Source organism: Moschus berezovskii, chromosome 27 (assembly GCF_049115385.1).
Source record: "Moschus berezovskii isolate FMDL1 chromosome 27, NW_MosBer_1.0, whole genome shotgun sequence".
Taxonomy (NCBI): domain Eukaryota; kingdom Metazoa; phylum Chordata; class Mammalia; order Artiodactyla; family Moschidae; genus Moschus; species Moschus berezovskii.
Genome location: NC_142486.1, coordinates 675,656 through 697,543, shown reverse-complemented (window position 1 = coordinate 697,543; position 21,888 = coordinate 675,656). Strand labels below are relative to the sequence as shown.

At 55.7% G+C, this 21,888-nt stretch overlaps 1 protein-coding gene across 3 annotated transcripts; it reads left to right on the top strand.

The window, feature by feature from the left end:
• The first annotated feature begins 15,523 nt into the window (after positions 1-15,523).
• On the top strand, positions 15,524-21,237 carry ZFAND2A (zinc finger AN1-type containing 2A). 3 transcript variants are annotated; one of them, XM_088832886.1, is made up of 7 exons: positions 15,524-16,102; positions 16,693-16,791; positions 17,233-17,327; positions 18,781-18,912; positions 19,125-19,276; positions 20,003-20,071; positions 20,303-21,237. In XM_088832886.1, exons 2-7 carry the CDS (start codon positions 16,737-16,739, stop codon positions 20,319-20,321), a joined length of 522 nt encoding a protein of 173 aa, XP_088689012.1. In that variant the 5' UTR covers positions 15,524-16,102; positions 16,693-16,736; the 3' UTR covers positions 20,322-21,237. The 3 variants fall into 3 exon arrangements, with proteins under 3 accessions (XP_088689012.1, XP_088689013.1, XP_088689014.1); XM_088832887.1 differs by lacking the exon at positions 20,003-20,071; XM_088832888.1 differs by lacking the exon at positions 15,524-16,102 and having other exon boundaries at positions 16,721-16,791; positions 17,233-17,301.
• The last annotated feature ends 651 nt before the right edge of the window (positions 21,238-21,888 follow it).

The following is a 21,888-nucleotide window of genomic DNA, read 5'->3' as shown; positions in this document are numbered from 1 at the left end:
CTTGATTGAGCAATTCTAATCTTTTCCTGACAATTTGATTATTGACAATACAATCATGTCTGACTGAATGCCAGGCAAGAAGGCATCCTTGCAAACAGAGGTCCTGAGGCCAGCTTAGCAGCAGAGAGCACTTCAGGTAACCCTTCTGGATTTTTTCCTCCCTTTTACTTTCTCTCCTTGGGCAAGAAATCACAATTCCTACCCTAATTGCTTGGTTAATATTTTTAAATAAAAATTACCTTTCATTTCTCCACTGCTACACCCTTCATGGTGCAGATAATGGTGTTCAGATTTTGTTATTGTCTTTAAAGCTCTTCTAACAGCAGGCTCCAGCTGTGTGGTTCACCTGTAAACAGAGAGGGCTTCTGGAGACTCCCCTGGTGATCCAGGGTCTGAGACTCTGAGCTCACAGTGCAGGGGGCCCGGGTCCAACCCCTGGTTAGGGAACTAGATCCCAATTCCACATGCCACAGTGAAGACCCATGGATGCTGTGTCGCTTCAGTCGTGTCCGACTCTTCGTGGCCCCGTGGACTGTAGCCCGCCAGGCTCCTCTGTCCATGGGAGTCTCCAGGCAGGAATACTGGAGTGGGCTGCCTTTCCCTTCTCAGGGGATCTTGCTGACCTAGGGTCAAAACCGCATCTCATATGTCTTCTGCATTGACAGATGGGTTCTTTACCACTAGCGCCACTTGGGAAGCCCAGTGCAGCCAAATAAATATTTTAAAAATAAAATGGGCCTTTGGAGCCAGATGACCTGCACTGTGGGTGGTGATGAAGACCTTGCACTGAAGGTCGTGGGTTGAACTCTGAGCATCGCTGGTGTGTCCAGGGAGACAGCTGTTCAAGTTCTTAATGCTGTCTGCCTTCAAGACTCACTGCAGAGCTCCAGTAATCATGACAGCGTGGTATTAGCAACATTAGACAGAGACCAATGGAACAGAGCAAGAGCCCAAAACAGCCCCAGACAAGCACAGTCAGCTGGCCTTTGACAGGAGTGAAGGCAATCCAATGGTGGAAATGGTTTCTCAACAAATGCAGCTGGAACAGCTGGATATCCACATGCAAAAAGAAAAAAAGAAGAATCTAGGCAGAGGCTTTATGCCTTTCACAAGATGAGCAAAGTTGATCACCACGTAAAACCATGTAATTGTAAAACGCAACACTAGAAACTTCTAGAATAGAACAGAAAAATCTAGATGACTCTGGCTTGGTGATGGTGAAGTTTTATTTTAACTGTAGTTGATTTATAAGATTGTGCTGGTTTCAGGGGTACAACTCCAGACTCTTCTCCGTGATGTCTCATTGTAAGGCACTGAGTATAGCTCCCTGCGCCAGTGGGTCCTCCTTTACCTGTCTTTTTCCGGTCGGGTGTGTGACCCCAAGCCCTGGTGGGCCTCTCCCCGCCTCATCGCGCCTTGGCGACCATGTGTTTGTTTTCCACGTCTGTGCGTCTGCCTCCGTTCTGTACACAGACTCATCTGTATTGTCATTTTAGACGCCAGGTATGAGCGATCGCGCACGTCTGTCTTTCCCGTTCTGATTCGCTGCGATCGCGCACGTCTGTCTTTCCCGTTCTGATTCGCTGACTTCACCGAGCGTGATGGTCCCCAGGTCCTCTGTGTTGCTGCAGAGGCCTCGTCTCATCCTGTCATCTGGCCGAGGAAGGCTGAGGAACACACGTGTCTGTACGCCACGTCTTCTCTGCCCACTCACCTGGCATGACTGTGGACGTTGAGTCTGCTCCCGTGTCTTGGTGATGGTGGGTAAGGCTACTGTGAACAGTGGGGTGCGTGGACCCTTTCCAGTTAAAGAGTTTTTCTCCTGACATATGCCCAGGAGAGGAATTGCTGGATCATACTGGAGTTGGTGATGGACAGGGAGGCCTGGTGTGCTGTGATTCGTGGGGTCGCAGAGAGTCGGACACGACTGAGCGGCTGAACTGAGCTGATGGTAGCTCTGGTTTTACTTTTTAGGGACACTTCACACTCTTCTCCAGAGTGACTGCCACAGTTTGCAGGCCCATTAGCAGTGTAGGAGGCTCCTTTTTCTCTGCAGCCTCTCAGCGCTTGTTATTTGTAGACTTTTCTTTCTTTCTTTTTTGGCCATATTGTGGCAGGAGAGATTTAGTTCTGGACCAGGGATTGAACCCAAGCCTCCTGCAGTGGGAGGGCAGAGTCTTAGCTACTGGACCACCAGGGAAGTCCCTGCTTTTATTTCTTTTGCCTTGGGAGACTGATCTAAGGAAACATTACTCTGGTTTTATGTCCATAAACGTTTTACCTGTATTCTCTTCTAGGAGTTTTGTGGTGTCATGTCTTATGGTTGGGTCTTTAAGCCATTTTGAGTTTATTTTTATGTATGGAGAGAGGGTGTGCTCTAACTTCATTGATGTTGATGTAGCCGTCCAGCTTTCCCAGCACTGCGTGCTGAAGAGACTGTCTTTTCTCCATTGTATGTTCTCGCCTCTTTTGCTGAAGACTAATTGCCCATAGGTGAGTTATTTCTGGGCTCTGTATTCTGTTCTGTTTATCTGTGTGTCCGTTTTTGTTGGCAATGACGTTTAAATACAACACCAAAAACCTGACCTATGAGTGAAAATATTGATACACTGGGCTTTATTAAAATTAAAAACACGTGCTCTGTAAAAATCATACTAAAGGTATGAAAAGACAAGTCACAGGCTGGGAGATGTTCAGAAAGCAGTATTGTCCAGTAAAGAATTTGCATGCAAGGGCTTCCCTGGTAGCTCGGTGGTAAAGAACCCACCTGCCGACACAGGGGACACGGGTTCAGCCCCTGGTCTGGGAGATCCCACGTGCCTTGGAGCAACTAAGCCCGTGCAGCGCAGCCACTGAGCCCAGTGTCCTGGAGCCCCTGCTCCCCAACGAGAGCGGCCCCTGCTTCACAACGAGAGAAAAGCCCCACACAGCCAGGAGTGAATAACGATGATGATAAAGCGTTTGCACCCACACGGAATCCCTAAAGAGCAACAGGAGGACAGCAAGCCCAACCTAAAACCGGGTGGAAGATCTGAACAGACCTCACCGAGAAGAGACGCATACGCCAAGTGAGTGTGTGATGAGATGCTCATGGCACGAGTTTAGGGAAATGAAAGTGCAAACAAGCACGAGGTACCTCCACACACCTATCAGAAAGGCGGAAATCTACAGCACAGGCAGCACCAAACGCTGGTGATGACAGAGCAAGAGGGGCTCCAGGCCATGCTGGTGGAAGTGGCAGGGCTGGCCTTCTTACAAACGTAAGTGTGCACCCGCTGCTCGGCCCAGCAGTCCCGCTGCTCAGCATCCAGCTGCCCGAGCGGACAACACAGGCCCACACAGACGCCTGCGCGGGAGTACAGCAGCTCTATTCATTATTGCGAAACCTGAAAGTAACCCAGGTGTCCTTCAGCAGCTGATGGACAAACTGTGGTCCATGCAAACAGTGGGATATCATTCAACGCTGACAAGTAATGAGCTATCAGACTGGAGGGGCCCCAAATGCACGTCGCTGAGGGAAGAAGCCAGTCTGAAAAGGCTACAGACTACGTGACTCCAACCCTATGACCCTCCAGAGAAGGAACTATGCAGACACTGGCCGGAAGGATGAACAGGTGAGCACGGGGGTTCTGGGCAGTGAAGCGGCTCTGAGTGATAACGTTCTGGTGGACACAAGAGGTTGTCCTCTTTGTTAAAACCCACAGAACCGAGCCAGGCAAGGAGAGAGCTTGAACATAAACTGTGGGTTTTAGTGAATACAGTGTATGATATTGGATCATCAATTGTAGCAAATCCACCTTTTGCTAAGGCCAGATGGTAATGATCGGGGGAATTATACCAGGGGAGGGGGAACCTAAAACTGTGTTGGAAAATGAAATCTGTAATTTAAAAAGACAACTCCTAACAGTGGTAAACTTTGGGGGACCATGGGTGGTCCGGAAAGGTGGGCAGAGCTCCCCGTGGCCAGAGCCTCAGACAGCATAGCTGTCTTTTGGGTCACCGTCATCCACGGGGTGAAGGACGTGGCCCCAGGCAGAAGTCAGTGACGTGGCTGTGCTCTCAGGGGCCCCAGGCAGAAGTCAGTGACGTGGCTGTGCTCTCAGGGGCCCCAGGCAGAAGTCAGTGACGTGGCTGTGCTCTCAGGGGCCCCAGGCAGAAGTCAGTGACGTGGCTGTGCTCTCAGGGGCCCCAGGCAGAAGTCAGTGATGTGGCTGTGCTCTCAGGGGCCGGGAAGGAGACTGGAGGGTCAGGTCAAGGTCTGTGCAGAGGCACGCGGGCAGACCGTGGGAGGAGTGCTGAGACGCAGGTCCCACGCGGTGCCCCCAGATGGCATCCATCGCTAGGAGCAGAGCAGCTTGGTGGCCGGGGCCTGGAGGTGGGGCACGTGGGGCCGCCGGCACGGGCTCCCTCCTGCCACTGAGCCGGAGGCATCCGCTCCCCACGGGGCCCCGACCCCATGCCTCCTCCGAGAGGCTGCCCGCTGACCTCCAGAAGGGGCTGCACGCATGTTGCTGGCGGGGTTCGCCTTTCCCGCAGTAGAGCTTCGGCGCCACTGTTTGAGCCACTGACACAGGCCCCCCGGCAGCGCCTCAGAGAAGGGCCCGTGGCAGCCGGGGGACCCGCGGTCCTGTCCAGAGGCCCACCGCCTGCCCTGACAGCGGAGGAACGGCCTGGTAATTTACTGCTACAATCAGTGTGTGTGTACAGCTTCAGCTGCTGGCAGAGAAGCACAGGAGCCCTTTCCAGAGGATCGTCCGGGGTTTGCTGGTGCTGCTGGGGCTTGGGGCTGGCAGGGGCTGCTGCCCAGGGGGTCTGCACCTGCTTCCCCTGCCCCTCCCGAGCGCACGCGCTCGCCCGAGCCTCACCACTTCTCCCCCTCCAGCAGAACTCCCAACCGCACCACAGCGTCATGAAACGGCCAAATCAACACGATTCGGCTCAGTGCAGGCCTGGCCGACAACAACAAAGAGACAGGATGATTCCTGATCTCAAAGGACAAAGTCTTCGAGTGGAAGTAACATTGGGTTTGAACCTGAGTCCCTCTGGGGAAGACCTTGAGGGTTGGGACCTTCCTTCAGATCCCAGACCCGTGAAAGCTTCCCCTAACACCCTGTGACCCTGGGGCAGACAGACCCACAGGCAGTGGCCACTGACCACCGGCGCTGCTGAGCTCTGCCCCAGGAGTCTCGCACGAGAGGAGGGGTGCCCTGGGAGGTCCCCCACTCTGCCGCCGCCCACACGCATCCTCAGCAGTGACCCCGCCTTCCTGCACCATTGTCAGCGTCCTGTGGCCCTCTCCCAGGCCCGCCCCGGCCCGCCAGCTCCCATGGCAGCTCCGGGGACGGCTCCAGTCAGGCACATGCTCCCCTGGAGGAACACCCAGGTCACTGGTCGTGTGTCGTTCACTGTCTGCCCAGGCGCTGCTCTGGGTTGGACTCCTTTAAAAAAAAATTATTTTTGGCTGTGCTGGGTCTTCACTGCTGCACGGGCTCTTCTCTGGTTGCAGAGCAGGGGCTCTAGGGCGTGCCAGCTTCAGCAGTTGCGGTTCCCGGGCCCTAGAGCACAGGCTCGCGGGCTTAGCTGCTCTGCAGCTTGTGGGATCTTCCCGGATCAGGGATCGAACCCGTGTCTCCTGCATGGCCAGGCGGCTTCCTCACCACTGAGCCACCAGGGAAGCCCTCTTTTATGTCTTAGGGTTCACGTTTTCACTCTCCCCGAAGGTTACAAACTCAAACCGTATGCTCCCCCCACAACAGCACCCAGCAAAGCATGCTGTTTGATCAAGTCTTCATCAGACCCCCGGCTGGTGGCCTGAACACTCCCTAGACTAAAGGGTGAGGCGCAGACCTCCCTGAGACGCGGTAACCAGAACAAAGGACGGCGCTCCTCCTCCTCCAGGCTGCAGTGGGAAACTGGGTCCCTCTCAATTTCGGACTGTTTGTGGATTAAAGAAACAGTGTTGCAGTCCTAGCCAGTATGCATGGATTAAAATAATGAACAAATGTAGCAGCCAGCCGGCCACACACACTCCACCCGTCTTCAGAACTGCCAGGGTACAGGAGGCTTTAATATTTAAGGTGGTGATTTGGGGACAGCCGAGGGACCAGCCTGGAAAGGAATGACGCGTCACTGGGAAGCCAGGCTGGTCGCCACTGACTCAGAACCCCCTCAAGAACCAACACGGGAGAGACGAAAGTGTGGCTCTGCATCAATGCTGTTGGCCCTGTACTGTGCCCTGAGTTCTCGTGGATTTCAGACCAGGGATCTGGAGACTGGAGGGACTAGAGGCGGCTCAGATCAGAACAGTTAAAAACCAAGAACACTGTAGATATGGAAATGCTATCAACTGTCAATGATAAATTAATCAATAGGTTTTTATTTTAATAGTTAATTATTTGGCCGCACCGGGTCTGAGTTGTGGCAACTGGGATCCTCACTGTGGTATGCAGGAGCTAGTTTCCTGACCAGGGATTGAACCCGGCTCCTTGCACTGGGAGCACGGAGTCATAGCTCCTGAACCACCAGGGAAGCCCCAGTAGTGATTTAAGAAATGGAAAATTGGGGGAATCCTGGTCAGAGAAGTAAAATTAAATTAAAAAATTTTTTTAAATTGATCACCGTATGTTTTCTACTGAAAGATTAATGATAGAAAGGGGAAATTAGTGAAATCAACACTTTATGTAATACAACAGAAACGGACATTTTCGTGGCCCGTTCGGGCCCCCTTCCTGCCCCCTAGTGTGTGCTGTTCGTCTGCACTGACCAGCCTCCTTAGGAGATCGCGTTCTTCTCTCTTTTTTGGCTGCGCCTCGAGCCCTGTGGGATCTTAGTTCCCTGACCAGGGATGGAACCTGGGACATGGCAGTGAAAGCCCAAGTCTTAACCCCTGGACTGCCAGGGAACTCCCCAAGTTTCCTGTTTCCTAAATGAGGTACTGGGACTTCCCCAGTAGTCCAGCAGCTAAGACTGTGCTCCCAGTGCAGGGCCTGGGTTCAGTCTCCCGTCAGGAACTAGATTTCACGGCAGCTGAGGCCTGGTGCACCCAAATAAATAAGCAAAAATATTTAGAAAGACAAATGTGTCAATTCTAGTTCAGTTCACTCCAGTTCAGTCCAGTTCAGTCGCTCAGTCGTGTCCGACTCTCCGCGACCCCAGGAATCACAGCAGGCCAGGCCTCCCTGTCCATCACCAACTCCCGGAGTTCACTCAAACTCATGTCCACAGAGTCGGTGATGCCATCCAGCCATCTCATTCTCCGTCGTCCCCTTCTCCTCCCGCCCCCAACCTTTCCCAGCATCAGAGTCTTTTCCAGTGAGTCAACTCTTCACATGAGGTGGCCAAAGTATTGCAGTTTCAGCTTTAGCATCAGTCCTTCCAATGAACATCCAGGATTGATCTCCTTTAGAATGGACTGGTTGGATCTCCTTGCAGTCCAAGGGACTCTCAAGAGTTTTCTCCAACACCACAGTTCAAAAGCATCAATTCTTCGGCGATCAGCTTTCTTCACAGTCCAACTCTCACATCCATACATGACCACGAGAAAAACCATAGCCTTGACTAGACGGACCTTTGTTGGCAAAGTAATGTCTCTGCTTTTTAATATACTATCAAGGTTGGTCATAACTTTCCTTCCAAGGAGCAAGCGTCTTTTAATTTCATGGCTGCAATCAGCATCTGCAGTGATTTTGGAGCCCAAAAAACTAAAGTCTGACACTGTTTTGAAAGGGATAATTCACCAAATTGCTTTAAGTCATAATTATCTTGAGGGGAAGGGTTTTCTTATAGCTGGAAAACAGAGATTAAACCCAGTATTTCACACAAACACCAAAAGTCATAACCACATTCATCAGTTCATTCAGTCCTATGTGACTAATTCCTAATTTTAATTTTCTGGTAACAGTTTTATGAATCCATCAGGTTTTCCATTAGAATTCTTTAATTTCTTACCCAGTTCAGCGATATGATCTGAAAGTTATTGGAAATTTGTACTTATCAAAAGGGCTTCCCAAGTGTCAATAGTGGTAAAAAAAAAACAAAACCCACCCGCCAAAGCAGGAGATACAAGAGATGCAGGTTTGATCCCTGGGTTGGGAAGATCCCCTGGATAAGGAAATGGCTAATGCACTCCAGTATTCTTGCCTGGAGAGGCTCCTGGATGGAGGACACTGGTGGCCAACAGTCCACGGGGTTGCAAAGAGTCGGACGGGACTGAGTGACTCAGCATGCATGCACACACTTATATCAGTAAGTCCTTTCTATGAATCTTTTTGAAGATGAAGTGTTTTTTTTTTTTTTTGGCAAAAGCATCAGAGTACAAACAGTACTTGTCTAGATTTGTGATCAAGATGTTTTTAGCTGCGGTTACAAAGGTTGCAGAATTTTGGAGTTTCGGGTTAATGTGTGCAGTTCTCAAGATGCTTTCAGGGCTCCCCCAGAAGTCATGAGGGAAACAGTGTCACTTCCCACCTAGTAGAAAGGGTGGCTGCTCCTCCTGCTCTGCTCCAGGATACAGCAACTAGGTGCCTTTTCAACAGGCAGGCTTGCAAAAGAAGCAGAAGTTTTGTTATCTGCAGACAGACACAGTTTCATTTTCAGCTCTTCAGACTGAAATCATTTCAGATCCTGGGAATGTTGTCCAGACAGCTCAGAGGACCCCGAAACCCCCCACGGCTTGCCCAGCACCCTCACATCTGGAAACTAGGAGGGAAGTGTTGGTGACGCTGCTGACGGAACTGCAGGTCCATCTGGGAGCCAGTTGTCCCCCTGAGTGTGCTGGCCCAGGGCTCCCCGCCTATCTTCCGCGGTAGTGAGTCGAGCAGACATACGCAGCCCGAGTCACGGTCTGCGGGGATGGGACTGGGCCCAAGACTCCTCTCGGTGGGACCGGGAGCATTTGATCTACACGTGAGTGACCAGGAACCCCAGAGGATGGGACCCCTAGGGTGAAGGGGAATCACGCATAGCCTTGGCCGCTCAGTCAGCGGCGGACTGACTCTGAAAGGTTTAAAATACCCTCACAAACAGAAAAGGAAAGAGGGACTTCCCTGGCGGTCCAGTGGTTTAGAGTCCACCTTGAAAACTGCGCAGTGCGGGGGACCCTGTGCTGCAGAGCAACTAAGGCCCAGAACCACAGCCACTAAGCCCACGCGCTCCGGGGCCATCGCGCCCCTAGAGAGGCCAGTGTCACAACGGAAGCCCCTGCGTGACACACGGAGGATGTCGCGTGCCGGAACTAAGACCCGACATGGTCAGATACTTAAAAAGAAATACATCACATCTCTTTTAAAGGCTTATACTTATAGATATTTGTAACCATTGTTTATGTTTACATATTTAAAACACATTTAATATAGGAAAGACCCCACTCTCACACAGCATCATCCCTTCTCTTCTAACGCTGAGCCTGCTCCTCCAGGCCCCCAGGCACAGACAGAACTTTACATGGACAGTCGCCACCCAGCAGCCACTCACCCCTTACTCCATGGACAGAGAACAAAGTGCTCTGCTGGGGGGCCCTTCTGACGACACACGGAGGATATTGGAGCTGAAGTGCTTGCTCGGGCTTATTGTCAGAGGCTGGAGCAGGCAGGAGTCACATGGCCCAGATTCCGGGATCAGAGGGGTCCCGTAAGCGAGATAACATCGCATCTCAAAATTACAAGATCGGAGGAGAAGATGTGAGGCCATCTCTGCTTCTCGCTCCCTTGGGAGCCTGCGTGAGCTGCTTTCTCTTCCTTGGGGCTTCTGCTTTCTTAGAAATGTGTCTTGAGGCAACTCGTGTGCTGCGTCTGTGCAGACCATCTTATAGTCACTTTCCAGGATGAAGCTCCGTCCAGCTGATCTTGTGCTCCGCGCCATGTCTGGAGGTACAGAGGTTGGTTTCTGTTGGCAAGTCTACTCTCGTGGCAGCCTTCCCCCAGACTCTCAGGTTCCCTGGGAAGACCCTGGGGAGGGGTCAGAGCTGCTGCCCAGGACAGCAGGATGAGCGCCCCCCACACAGGCGTGTCCTGGGGAACCGGGCTCCCAGGACAGGCCCCTGCAGGCAGGGAGGCCTCCCTTGGGTTACGGTCGTCCCCATCTCCTGCCCAAGGCCGTGATAGGCAGACGCACGTGTGCACTCAGGACTGAGAGACCCCTGCCTTTCTAGGGGGGCCCTCCCCGCTGTGTGGGAGCACATGACCAGGGTGGCCTTGTATCCGGCTCTCGCTGACGGGGTCCCTGCTGTCCCAACAGAATTACCAGCAGCAGCCGTTTTCACTCTCAGGAGCGTCTCAGCATCACATTCATCACCCCAGGTGCTACCCATGAGAGCACGTCAGCGTCCCCCCGCCTCTGTCTCAGATGCTGGGGGGCTGGCGCTCCCTCCCCCAGCAGCTCCACCCACCTCGCAAAGCGGAGGGCCCATCCGAGTCCCTGGACCCTGGCACATCTCCAGGCAGGAGCCAATGCTCTCCTTTGGGGAGCCCCCGTTTTGAGGGGGTTCATGCCGCCCACAGTCACAAATCCTGCTGACACAGCCTCGGCGTGGGCAGCCCTCCCTGTCCCCAGCCCGCCGCACGCCTTCAGGTCCTGTGGGAGCCTGCCCTCCCTGCGGGCCCCACCTCCCCCGTGAGGCCTTCCTAGACACCCGGCCCCACTTCCCAGGCTGGCTCTGGGAGAGCGTCCTCTGAACCCCAGTGATGACAGCCTCTGGCCTGCACGCTCACAAGCACAGCGTTTACACTTGATGCCCCGTGTCTCGGGGTGGGGTGGGGGGGCTATTTTTCTCCAAGATCCTGACTCTAAGCCCCTGGGAAGGGACAGGGACCCAGCTGAATCTTTTATTTTCTTGAGGCCAAACAGGATGCTGTGCACACAGCAGGCATCCCATCGATATTTGCTGAGGTTGTGAATTATAAACGTCAGGATCATGTTGACTGTGTGCCTGGCCGAGGAGACCGTGTCCTGGGGGAAACGGGCGGCCCAGAGTCACCCGTGCGAGCAGCTTGATGGGCAGGCGGGTGGGGCAGCAGGTCTCGCTGCCTCCTCAGGCACCTGCGCCCCGCCGGCCTTCTCCCGGTGCCACGCATGCCCCTGCCCTTCGCCCCACTGGCCCCGCTCCCCGCCCCGTCCTCTGAAGGCAGTGGAGGTGTGTCACAGCGGGAGGCCGGCGACCCACAGGCCCTCCCGGACTCTCCCCCTCCCAGGCTCTGGAAGGCCTCCCTCTCGGCTGGCCTGTGTGTCTCTCTCTGATCTGTAAACACCAGGCGCCTGGCCCTCCCGTCCACGTGTGTCCCTTCCTGAGGCAACTCGCGCTTGCGGGTTTAATGGCCATCTTTGCGCTGATGACTTCCAGCCTTCTTTTTCCAGGCTGAACCTCTCCTCGGGGTTCCACACCCACATATCCACGGGCTTATTTGCCAACCGTTTCTCTTTCCTCCCTTAGGGTGGCAGACACATCGTAGATTGAAACATTGTTTCCATGTGTCAGTGAGAATGCTGTGGCTACAAAAAAAAACAATGCGAGCAACACCTTGCAGGATAAGGAGGGAGAGGCAAGGAAATGGACTGTCAGCTCAACAATGTAACCATTGACTCGGGTCCTCTCGGCCTTTCGCTAGGCCACCCCCAGCGCTTGGCTTGGTCCTTAAGCTTTGCCCTACGTGTTAGTGAGAAGGCTGCTTTCAAGCATCACAAAAGCATGTTCTAGAAGCAGGCTATGTCCTGATGAGCGTCTCTCTTTTAATAGGGAGGAATCTTTTCCAGGAGCCCCTCCCCAGGACCACCCGCTCACGCCCTGCCTACAAGGGGAGAGGCGGAGGTGGGAAAGCACTGCATTTCCCAGGCGTCCAAGGTCACTGTCAACTCTGTTGCCTGGGCCTCGCAGCTGCCCTCCCAGCTTCTGCTCCAGCCTCTCCTCCATCCGTCTGTCTTCCACAAACTGCGACTGAACACACGTTTCCAAGTACAAGGTGCACGGCACGCACGTCAGTGTGTTTTCTCTTCTTTGTCACTGGGAAGTTTTCCACCATCATTTGTGGTGTCAGTTGCGCTCCATGAAAGCATCTGTCTAGCCAGAAGAAGCCACTACTCAAATGAAGACCCAATACAGTCAAAAATAAAAATACAAAATATATTTTTCAAAGTTTTTCAGATTTAAGTTTTAACCTAATCTTTTAAGAGCTCATAGCAAGCCACGGTCTTAAAAGAGAGGCTTTCAAGAGAGAGGAAATGGAATGGTGAACCAAAGCTCGTGAGGTTCACCCATAGAGCAAGAAGCCAAAGGCACTGATGTGAGAGAAACGCCCACCGCTTAAGGGAAATGTTACTGCCAGGGCTGGGGAGGCTCAGTGAGCTTTCCTTTCTCTTCCAGTTTATCGTGGCTGCGCTGGGTCTTTGTCGCCAGGCGGGCTTCTCACTGTGGCAGCTCCTCTGGCTGTGGGGCACAGGCTCAGGGGCTGCGGGCTCAGCAGCCGCGGTGCGCAGAGGATCCTCTCGTGGCAGCTCCTCTGGCTGTGGGGCACAGGCTCAGGGGCTGCGGGCTCAGCAGCCGCGGTGCGCAGAGGATCCTCTCGTGGCGGCTCCTCTGGCTGTGTGGCACAGGCTCAGGGGCTGCGGGCTCAACAGCCGCGGTGCGCAGAGGATCCTCTCGTGGCGGCTCCTCTGGCTGTGGGGCACAGGCTCAGGGGCTGCGGGCTCAGCAGCCGCGGTGCGCAGAGGATCCTCTCGTGGTGGCTCCTCTGGCCGTGGGGCACAGGCTTGGAGCCCGCGGGCTTAGCAGTCGTGGGGCACAGACTTGGTTGCCCTGCAGCAAGCAGGATCCTCCTGGACCAGGGATCGAACCCCACACCCCTGCATTGGCTGGCGGATTCCCAGCCACTGGACCACCTGAGAAGTCCCTTGGAGCGTCGACAGGGAGGACATGGAGTTTGTGATGCTGCCTGGATCCCTGAGAACCAACCCCCTGCACATCCTGCAGCCCTCGGACGGTACACGGCTCGGCGAGGAGCGGGGTAACCTGAGGGCAGTGGGGTCCACACCTGCTCTCCTACCTGACCCTCGGGAGGCAGCCCACACCTCTGTGCCGGTGCAGGGAGAGCGCGGTGGTCACCTGGGGTGTGGCTGGGCAGGGACAGGGCCTCAACTGGTGCCCTAGAGCCATGCCCCCCCCAAGCCACAGCCGCTCCCCAGCCCCGCAAACCCGTGTGGAGGGCAGAGAGGGTCACTGAACCTGAAACCTGGGGTCAGGACAGGCTGACGTGGACTACTGATCAGAGGCCAGGACGGAAGTCCTGATACCAGCAGCAGGTGCTCGCACATGACCAGGGGCTGTGGCCAGGTTTCCGCACCCTGCACCGCCATGGGGTCAGCCATGCTTCCCCGATCCCTGGCGCCACTGAGGGGGACAAGAACGAGGGGCTACGGTCACGAGAGAAAGTGGATCTCAACAGACCAGACACTCAGTGATGGGGCAGGACACGCGTGTGCCCGGGGCAGGCATCTGGGGCTCCAAAGGAAAGTGGAGTTCAATTTTAGAAAATCAAGAAAGTTGAAATTTTTTTCATTCAGTTGTATGAAGTATGTATTTTATAAATGTTCCCTGCCCACCCCTCAAGATCTTGTTTAAAACTTTTCAGCACTACATCTCTGTACTCAAAGCCCAGAATCTGTTCGTGGCCTTCAGGGTCCTGATGACCTGGCTCCCAGCCGGCCCTCCATCCTCACCCCCAGCCGGTGCAGGCGGCACAAGGGGGTCAGGAACGTGGACTCCGACGTGAGTCTGAATCCTGGCTCCTCCTGGGTCTGTCCCTTGTCAGCTCTGCGCCTGTCTCCTTGCAGGTAAACAGGGGCCGCAACAGCGAGCTGCTGGCAGAGGACACCGCTCCCCTGATAGAGGGCGGGGTTTCTACACACGCATTCTGGCCTCTTCTCTCAACTAGAACTTCCTGAGGGTTGCCAACTAGGGTTCCGAGGTCTGCCTCCCCTCCCATCCGCCGTGTCATAGCACTGCAGGGTCCTTTGTCCCCAGCTGACTGCAGAGCAATTCTCAGAGGACACCACAGGAAGCCCTTAATTGTGATGTGTAAGTAACTCAGGTATACACTGATCACCTAACCTACGGTCGGTGGCATCTCTATTTTTTTAAAAAAACTTTACTTTTGGCTGCACAGGGTCTTCACTGCAGTGCATGGGTTTGCTCCAGCTGCAGTGACCAGGGGCTACTGTCTAGTTGTGGTGTGCGGGCTTCTCTTGCTGCAGAGCACAGGCTCTAGGGCGAGGGGCACATGGGCTCAGTAGAGCCCGGGCTCGAGAGCTGTGGTGCGCGGGCTTAGTGGCTCCACGCACGTGAGATCTTCCCGGACCAGGGATGCAACTCGTGTCTCCTCCATTGGCAGGTGGATTCTTCACCACTGAGCCACCAGGGAAGCCCAGCATCTCTTTTTAGCAATGCACATGTTCAGGTAATGACCAGAAAGCTGCATCTAAAAACTGACCTGATGGTCTTGTTCTCAGGAGCGTGTGGCCTGGTCTTGGCCAGATCAGGACCAGGAAGGGCTGAGGTGGGCCAGACGCTCACCTGTTACACCCTCGGTGTCCACTCACGTCTTCTCCTGACCTTTCCTGAAGTTGAGGTGAATTCTGGTTCTTCGTTAAAAAATAAATGGACAAGGGAAATTGTTCACAAATGAAAAAGTGGAGGCACCTGGCAAACGTGAGGGCTGGGGAGTGAAAACGAACATCCCCCGCGGTAGGTTGGGGCGATCCTGCGCCGGCGATGAGCACGGCCCCACCCCTGCGGGGTCAGCGCCAAGGGAACGGGGCCCGCCCCGCTCCTGAGAGCCACGCTATACCAAAATGTCTGTGGCTTTTCCTCCAACCCTGGGCACAGGACGACACCGGAAGTGTGGCAGCAGAGGAGCGCCCGGAGCACCGAGGGAAGACGCTCGAGGAACGGCGGCGGGGCCCGCGGTTCGGACCCTAGCGCGGGTGGCCGCCGGTCCCGCGCCCGGGTGGCCGCAGCGGCCACGGAGGGAAGCACGCGGGCGGCAGGGGCGGCGCGCGCGGGCTCTGCAGAGGTCCGGAGCCAGGCGAGGGAGGCGGCACACGCGGACACGCGCGCGGGCGGCCCCCCGGGCTCCCCGTCCGAGGCCCGGGCCTCTCGCTCAAGTTCACCCGTGACTCCAAAGGCGCGCCCGCGCGGACGGCCCTGCGGCCCCGGCGCCCAGTGCGCCTGCGCGGACGCGCGCGCCGCTCCGAGAAGCCGCGAGACTATCCGAGAAGAGGCGGGGCGGGCCGCGCGGCCGCGATTGGCCGGCCGCCGTGACGTGTCGGGCGCGCCGGGAACGCCTCGCCGCGGCCGGGCGCCATTGGCCCGGCGGGCGTGACGTGTCGGGGGCGCCGGGGACGCCGGGACGGCGGCTGCGCTCGGGCCGGGCGCCTGCGGATAAAGGGCGCGGAGGCCGGGCGCCGCGATGCCGCTCCTCGGCCGGCGCGGGCGGGCCGCGGCCGTCGCTGCGCTTCTGGTCTCCGCGGCCGACGGCGGACGGGAGGCTCAAGCTCCCGGCCCCCGCCGCCTTCCACCCTCCCCGGCGGCGCGCGGGCCTCTTGCCGGGGCCGGGGGTGCCGGGCCGCAGACCTCGGGCGGCAGGGCGCGCGTGTCCCGGCACACCCGGGCTCTTGCTCCGTGGACGCAGCGCCGACGGCGCACCCATGGCGGGACTGAGCAGGGTCCCTGCTCGGTCCTCGATGGGGCGGTTCCCGACCCCTGGAGCCGAGAGGCGCGTGCGACGCTGCAGCGGGGGCCGAGCGAGCGTCCTGGGGAAGGACCTCCAGGGTAGAGGCTCGGGCGGGGTGAGGCGGGCCTTAGCGACGCTCCGACCCGAGGCCTGAGGGCAGCAGCGGGCGTGAGCCGCGGCCAGAGGGTCCCAGGCCCCGGGGACGCCCCCGGGAGCGGAGCGAGCTGACGGGCGAGCCCGGACAGGGGCCTGGGGACGTGGACTCCGGGACGGACCAGAGTTCCGAGAGTGGGTGCCTGATCGGAGGGGAGCCTGTGAAGCATCCCGGGGACTTCAGTTTTCTTTAAGTGCAGTGGCCTCACCGTTTCTGTACCTGTTTTCCACTGGTGAGTTAACTTCTTGCGCGTCCCCCGGTCAACTCCAGGATGATGGTCATTAAGGAGTAAATTCTAAGTAAGACTCAATGCATCAGGGAGTTAAAGAGAGCAGCAGGGGACTGAGTCTTTGAATCTCTCCGGGTTAGTGCAGGTAATTAATGTGATTTAGCGCCTGGTAACGGAGTTTCGTTTATGTCAACAAGTATATTCAGTAGATGAAATTGGGATTTAAAGTTCACCAAGGCTGTAACTTTCTCTGGCGACTGTGCAAATTGAATATGAGACGTCCTTATCAATATGAGTCAAAATATGGATTAATGAAAAATTCGGGTTGAGCTTCCTAAACTAGAAATTAAAAGGACTGAAAAACAACCTGTCTTTTAACGGGGTTAATTCTGAAGGAGCTGGTACTTATCCTAAGATGCCTATTTTCTTTTTGCTAAAAGACAAGAGTTGTGAGGCTTCAGTCCCCTGTGGGAGCCCAGCTGACTTGGGCGTTTACAATGTGTGTTTACTTTGATCAGCTGTACGATATAAATTCTGGTGACTGAAATTCAGGCCATTGTTGCTTTTCTCCTCAGTGTTTCTACTTCTTGCAGGTGACGTTTTACTCTGCCATCTGTGTTTTGGACACGTTTTTACAATGGAGTTCCCCGATTTGGGGAAGCACTGTTCAGAAAAAACGTGCAAGCGGCTAGGTAAGCACTTTTAAGAGAACCACAACAGAAATTGGGCGTTTTGTCATCTGCTTGCCAAGAGAACTGGCCATTGTCTTCGTTAGCGGATGTTCTTTGGGTCTTGGCCTTTGTGGCTCTTTGGCGATGAGATGCTGGCCTGAGGTTGAGGCTCTGCACAGCCAGGTAGGAGGCTGGCTGCCAGCACTGGGTGGATAGAAGAGCGCTACTTAGACACTTGTGGTGCTGCCCGAGCTGGGGTCTCTTTGGAAAGGGTAGCTATACTGGTTCTGCAGTGTTGCTGGCATTGTGAAATTCACGGGTCACAATTATTTTATTCTCTTGGAATACCTCGAGGATGTGTCTGATAGGCATAATATGAACTCAGGGAAGGTAAATACTTGTTTAATAACGACGTATGATTCTTTTTAGTCTTTAAAGCACTTTACTGTTTTTTTCTTTTAGATTTTCTTCCGTTAAAATGTGATGCGTGTAAACGAGATTTTTGTAAAGATCACTTTACCTATGCTGCACGTAAGTGTCCCCTTGCATTCACCAAGGTAATTGATCATATTTCTTTCTGAAGATTCTGATCCTCCCTCTCCAAAGCCTCGCTGCCTGAGATAGTGGATGCGAGCCACATGTAGCCGAAGCTCATCTGGAGTGAACGGAGCCGTAAAGTCCCATTGCTCAGTCACACCAGCCTCATTTCAGGCCCTTGGTAACCGTGTGTGGACAGGGTAGGGAGGAGCATCCACGTTCCCAGGAAGCACGGGCCACGCAGCTCTAAAACCACAGATTATTCTTGGGGGTTCCTGGAATCTGTTGTTGTATCCAGACCTTCAAAGCTTACTTAACATGTTAAAACATTTAGTTCCTTAACATAGCAAGGGAAAACCGCTCTGTCTTCCTGGGCCCTTCCCCGTGCAGGGCCTGACGGGGATCCTTTTGGGAGGGACTGTGCCGCCCTCTTTCGGGGTCACTTTGCAGCCTTGGCCTCCTGCCTCAGATTCGGACGGGACCTGGCGGAAACTGGACTACGGCTGAGGGAAGCAGACTCGCCCAAGTCCAGAAGTGTGAGGCCTGGGTTGTCGACGTCTCCGGCGGCCCCTTGTTTTGGGTGCTTCCGGGAGCGCTCTTCTGAGGTCTTTGGTCAGCACTCTGCTGGTTCCCCACGGCGGCAGCTCAGAGGTGCCGGTGACGGCCTTTCAGGCTTTGACCAATGTCAGCTGTGGTCTGGGCCCTCACCGATTCACAGGGCCGGGGAGGGTGACTCCTGTTCGCCCAGCACCAGGGACCAGGCAAAACTGTGGTTTTGTTGACTTGACCTTCGTGTCTCCCTGGATAGGCTGAGTCTGCCTAGAGGTGACTCAGCATTGCTTGCTTTCCTAACTTGCCCATGGGCCAGCTGCAGGAGCAGCCCCGGGTGGCGTTCCAGCTCCGCTTCCAGGCGCTCTGGGGTTCCCTGTCACCTGCTCACGCGTCAGCGTACCTCAGAGCGCTCCTTGAGTGAAGCCAACTCAGCCCTGGCCCTGAGGGGTGCTGACTGTGCTAGGCACTCCGCTGCTGGGTGCCCCGATGGTTCCTTCCAGAGGCCCCCGTCTTGGGCTTGGCGGGTGGTGCTGAAACCGAGAGCTCAGCCTGGCCACGTGCGCCTCGGCAGGTGACCACGTCTGCCTGTGTGGGCACAGCGGAAGCCCCGTGAGCATCGGGAGGGCCGCTGGTGGGCGAGGGCAGGGCTCCTCCAACCAGCGTTTGCTCCTGGCAGCCCCGCCCGCCCTGGAGGCGTCAGGGCAGCTTCTCCACTGGTCTCCTCGGGTCGTCTCTGCCGGTGGGTGATAGTCCGTTGTGCGTTGGTTCCCCTGGGGTCTGCCCACGGTGACTGTTGATCCTCCTGTGAGGCTGAGGCCGGCGTCTGTGCCGTCCCCGTGTGATGGTGCTGCGGCCCTTTCTGTCGTGTGCGTGAGTCTCGGTTCTCTGATCAGCCCTGCCATCTTGTGTTTGTTATTTTAGGATGTTCGGGTCCCGGTGTGCCCACTCTGTAACAGGCCAGTCCCAGTCAAAAACGGGGAGATCCCCGATGTGGCAGTCGGGGCGCACATGGACGGGGACTGTCGGCGTCCCCCCAGGCAAGAGATGGCAAAGGTGCTGGCTTTATATTTGTCATGTTAAAAGTTTCTTGCGTGCTTAATTAGTATTTTTCTGTTTACCTGACAAATCTCAGTGAAAGCCCGGTGTCTTTGTGCTGCTTAGCTCAGAACTCTTTCTGGTTCGAGTGTTGAGGGTCTTATCGGGGGCTTGCTGAGTAATCGCTCAGCGAGGCTGTTGGGACATTGAAGTGACTTGTGCTTTCCCAGGTCTTTACGTTCCGCTGCTCCAGAGAGGGCTGCCGGAGGAGAGAGATGCTGCCAGTGGTGTGTGAGGAGTGCAGCGGCAGCTTCTGCTTCCAGCACAGACACCCTCTGGGTCACGGCTGCGCCCGCAGGGGCCTCCCCAGCAGCTCAGCCCGGTGAGGACGGCCTCACCCCACCTGTGCGTTGGGACCACCTGGCCCTGGAACTGAGTCCCATGCCTGGCCGTGGGGGTAGAATATTCTCTGTGGGGTTTGGGTGAATATGATCTAAATTAAAAGTGGACTCAGAACTGAAGCTGGATTCTAGGCTGCTGGGACCTCAGTTCTGAAGCTAGAAGCCGCGCTCATGGTGCGGGGGGGCCGGTGTGGGCTCCTTTCTGGGGCCGTGGGGAGGGTCTGCCTGGGCGCCCCCTTCGTGGAGGGTGGTCCCTGTTTCCCTGGGGCCCCCTGGCCTGTGGACACGTCACCCTGGCCTCTGCCTCCTGTGGCATTGTCTCCCTGTGCGGTGATCACCAAGTGTCCCCTTGGCAGCCCAGCAGTCTCTGGGGCTGGACAGTGACCCCCGCCCCGCACCATGAGCTTGGCTTCACACACCACCAGCCACCTGCCCTCCTTGTGGGCCTGGGGTGGCCGCGCTCCGGCTGCTTCTGATGGCAGCCCAGCCCCTCCGCTGGCTGGCAGCCAGGAGAGCCCCCCCGGGAACAGGGTACGTCCACCCCACCTGCTGCAGGAGGAGTGGAAGCCAGGTACCCTGCCACCTCCTGTGGCTGTCTCTCCTCGTGTCTGCCTGAACCAGGCGGAGGGTCCCCTCGTCCCTGCGTGTGTGGCTTCCTTGCTAGAGGCGAGGAGTTGGCGGAATGCTGATCTGAGCCTTCCCCACAGGTGCTTGGATCCCGGGCCATCAGGGGCTTCCCACGAGGGGCCGGGCGGCTGGCTGGCCCGGCGCTTCAGGTACAGCCCGGGACAGGTTGGGGGGGACGGTCACACGGCGCGGCTCCTGCCTGGCTGACCAGATGGGGGAGGGTGTGCGCCAGCCTGCAGGCTGCTCAGTCCTGGATGACCTTGAGAGATGCTTCACCACCGGGGTCTGAAGCCCGGCGTGTGGTGAATGATCTGTCCGTGACCACTCACTTCTAGTTGATCCAGACAAGTCTGAAAACAAGCTGTTTTTTTCACCTTCAGGTTCAAAGTAAAGCGATGATGTGACCGACCCTGCCCAGACAGGCCTGCTCTCGTACGCTGCCAGCACTTTGCGGATAACTTTATGCTCCAGCAGGCCCCTGCTTCCCACGCGAGCAGCTCTGTCCTGGGTGTCAATCGGGGGCTTCTGTCACTCAGACCACCGTCAGCAGGTCACACAACATCTTCCCCATGTGGCTTCTGTGGAGATCGGCCATCCAAGCCCAGGTGGAGGGGCCCGCCTCCCCTGCTGGGGTCCTTGTCCAGGTGGCCCCCTGCCCACTGCTCCTGCCCCACTGAGAGGACAGCCGTGACCCTCTGACTGCAGGCGTTGCGGTGACGCCAGGAAACCCGATGAAGAGAAATGCCATCCAGTTGGGTCCCCATCATAACCCTCAGGGCACGCAGCTGGGGTGCCGGACACACCCCCACATGGTTACCCTTGTTTTCTGGGTTTAGAGCCTCAGGACACGATGGAGGGGCAGAGTGCTGGGTTCCCAGTCCACAGGTGGCTGGTGCGGCTGTTTGTGCCCTCATAGGGTTAGCGGTGACGGGTCTGGACCGCTGGCTCTCCAGATGTGCCAGGATTGCCCGGGGGCCTGTGAGCAGCGCAGCCCCCGCCCCACCCGACTTCCTGATGCCGTGGGTCTCGGGGCCATGTGCACGAAGAACTTCCTGGGGTCTGGGGCCACTGGCAGTCACTAGCCGGTGTTAGGAAGCAGGGTTGAGTGTTGGGAACTTTGTATTTTCTCAACTGTTAGTTTTATGACATCTGCACACAGATCAGGTCTTTCTCAGGAGAGGTCAGTGTCCAGACTCAGACTCTGCAGTGCTGGGTTTTGAAGACAGTATCAAAAAATAAAAAAATCTTGTTAAAAATATTTACAAGTTGAAATAGTATTTTGGATATAATGGATTAAATAAAGTATTAAAATGAATTTTACTTGTTTTTGTTTTGTGTTTTAATTGTGGCTACTAGGAATTTTAAAAGTAGGTAGGGAGCTTGCATCATATTTCTGTTAGCACTATTCTTGATCATCCAAACTAAAGGACAAAAATGTGCCACATTATCAGTGGTTATCAACTTACAGAAGTGCACTCATGTTTCTCAGCTGTGATTGGAATGTTTAAGTGTATTTAAGACCTTTCTGAGAAGTTAGCGTTTTCCTGAAGGCCCCATGTGAAGAGATGTTGGGATGGTACAGAAGGGTAAAGGTCAGGAAAGCAGACATCCGCTGGGCAGTCCCTGTCGCCGTTTACAGAGGTCGAGGCCACCCAGGACCTGGGCATGTTGCTGCCCCCATGCTTGTCTCCTTAGGGAGCGTTGCTGTGCTGGAGGGGCGTGTTTCAGAGTTTGGTGAGAGGTCCCAAGTTGGCATCCAGGGAGTCGCACCAACTTCCTCCCCATCAGTTTCCCCACACCTTCATCAGCTGTTTCATTGGTTCAGTTTTCTCCTAACGTGACAAAAACATGTCATCAGCGGGTCTGCCTTGATGAGCAGAGCTGAGCCTTAGTTCTGAGAATTCCTTGTGGACATGACCTCGTCCCAAAGGATGGGGAAGCCACAAGTGCATTTTAAATGTTTGTT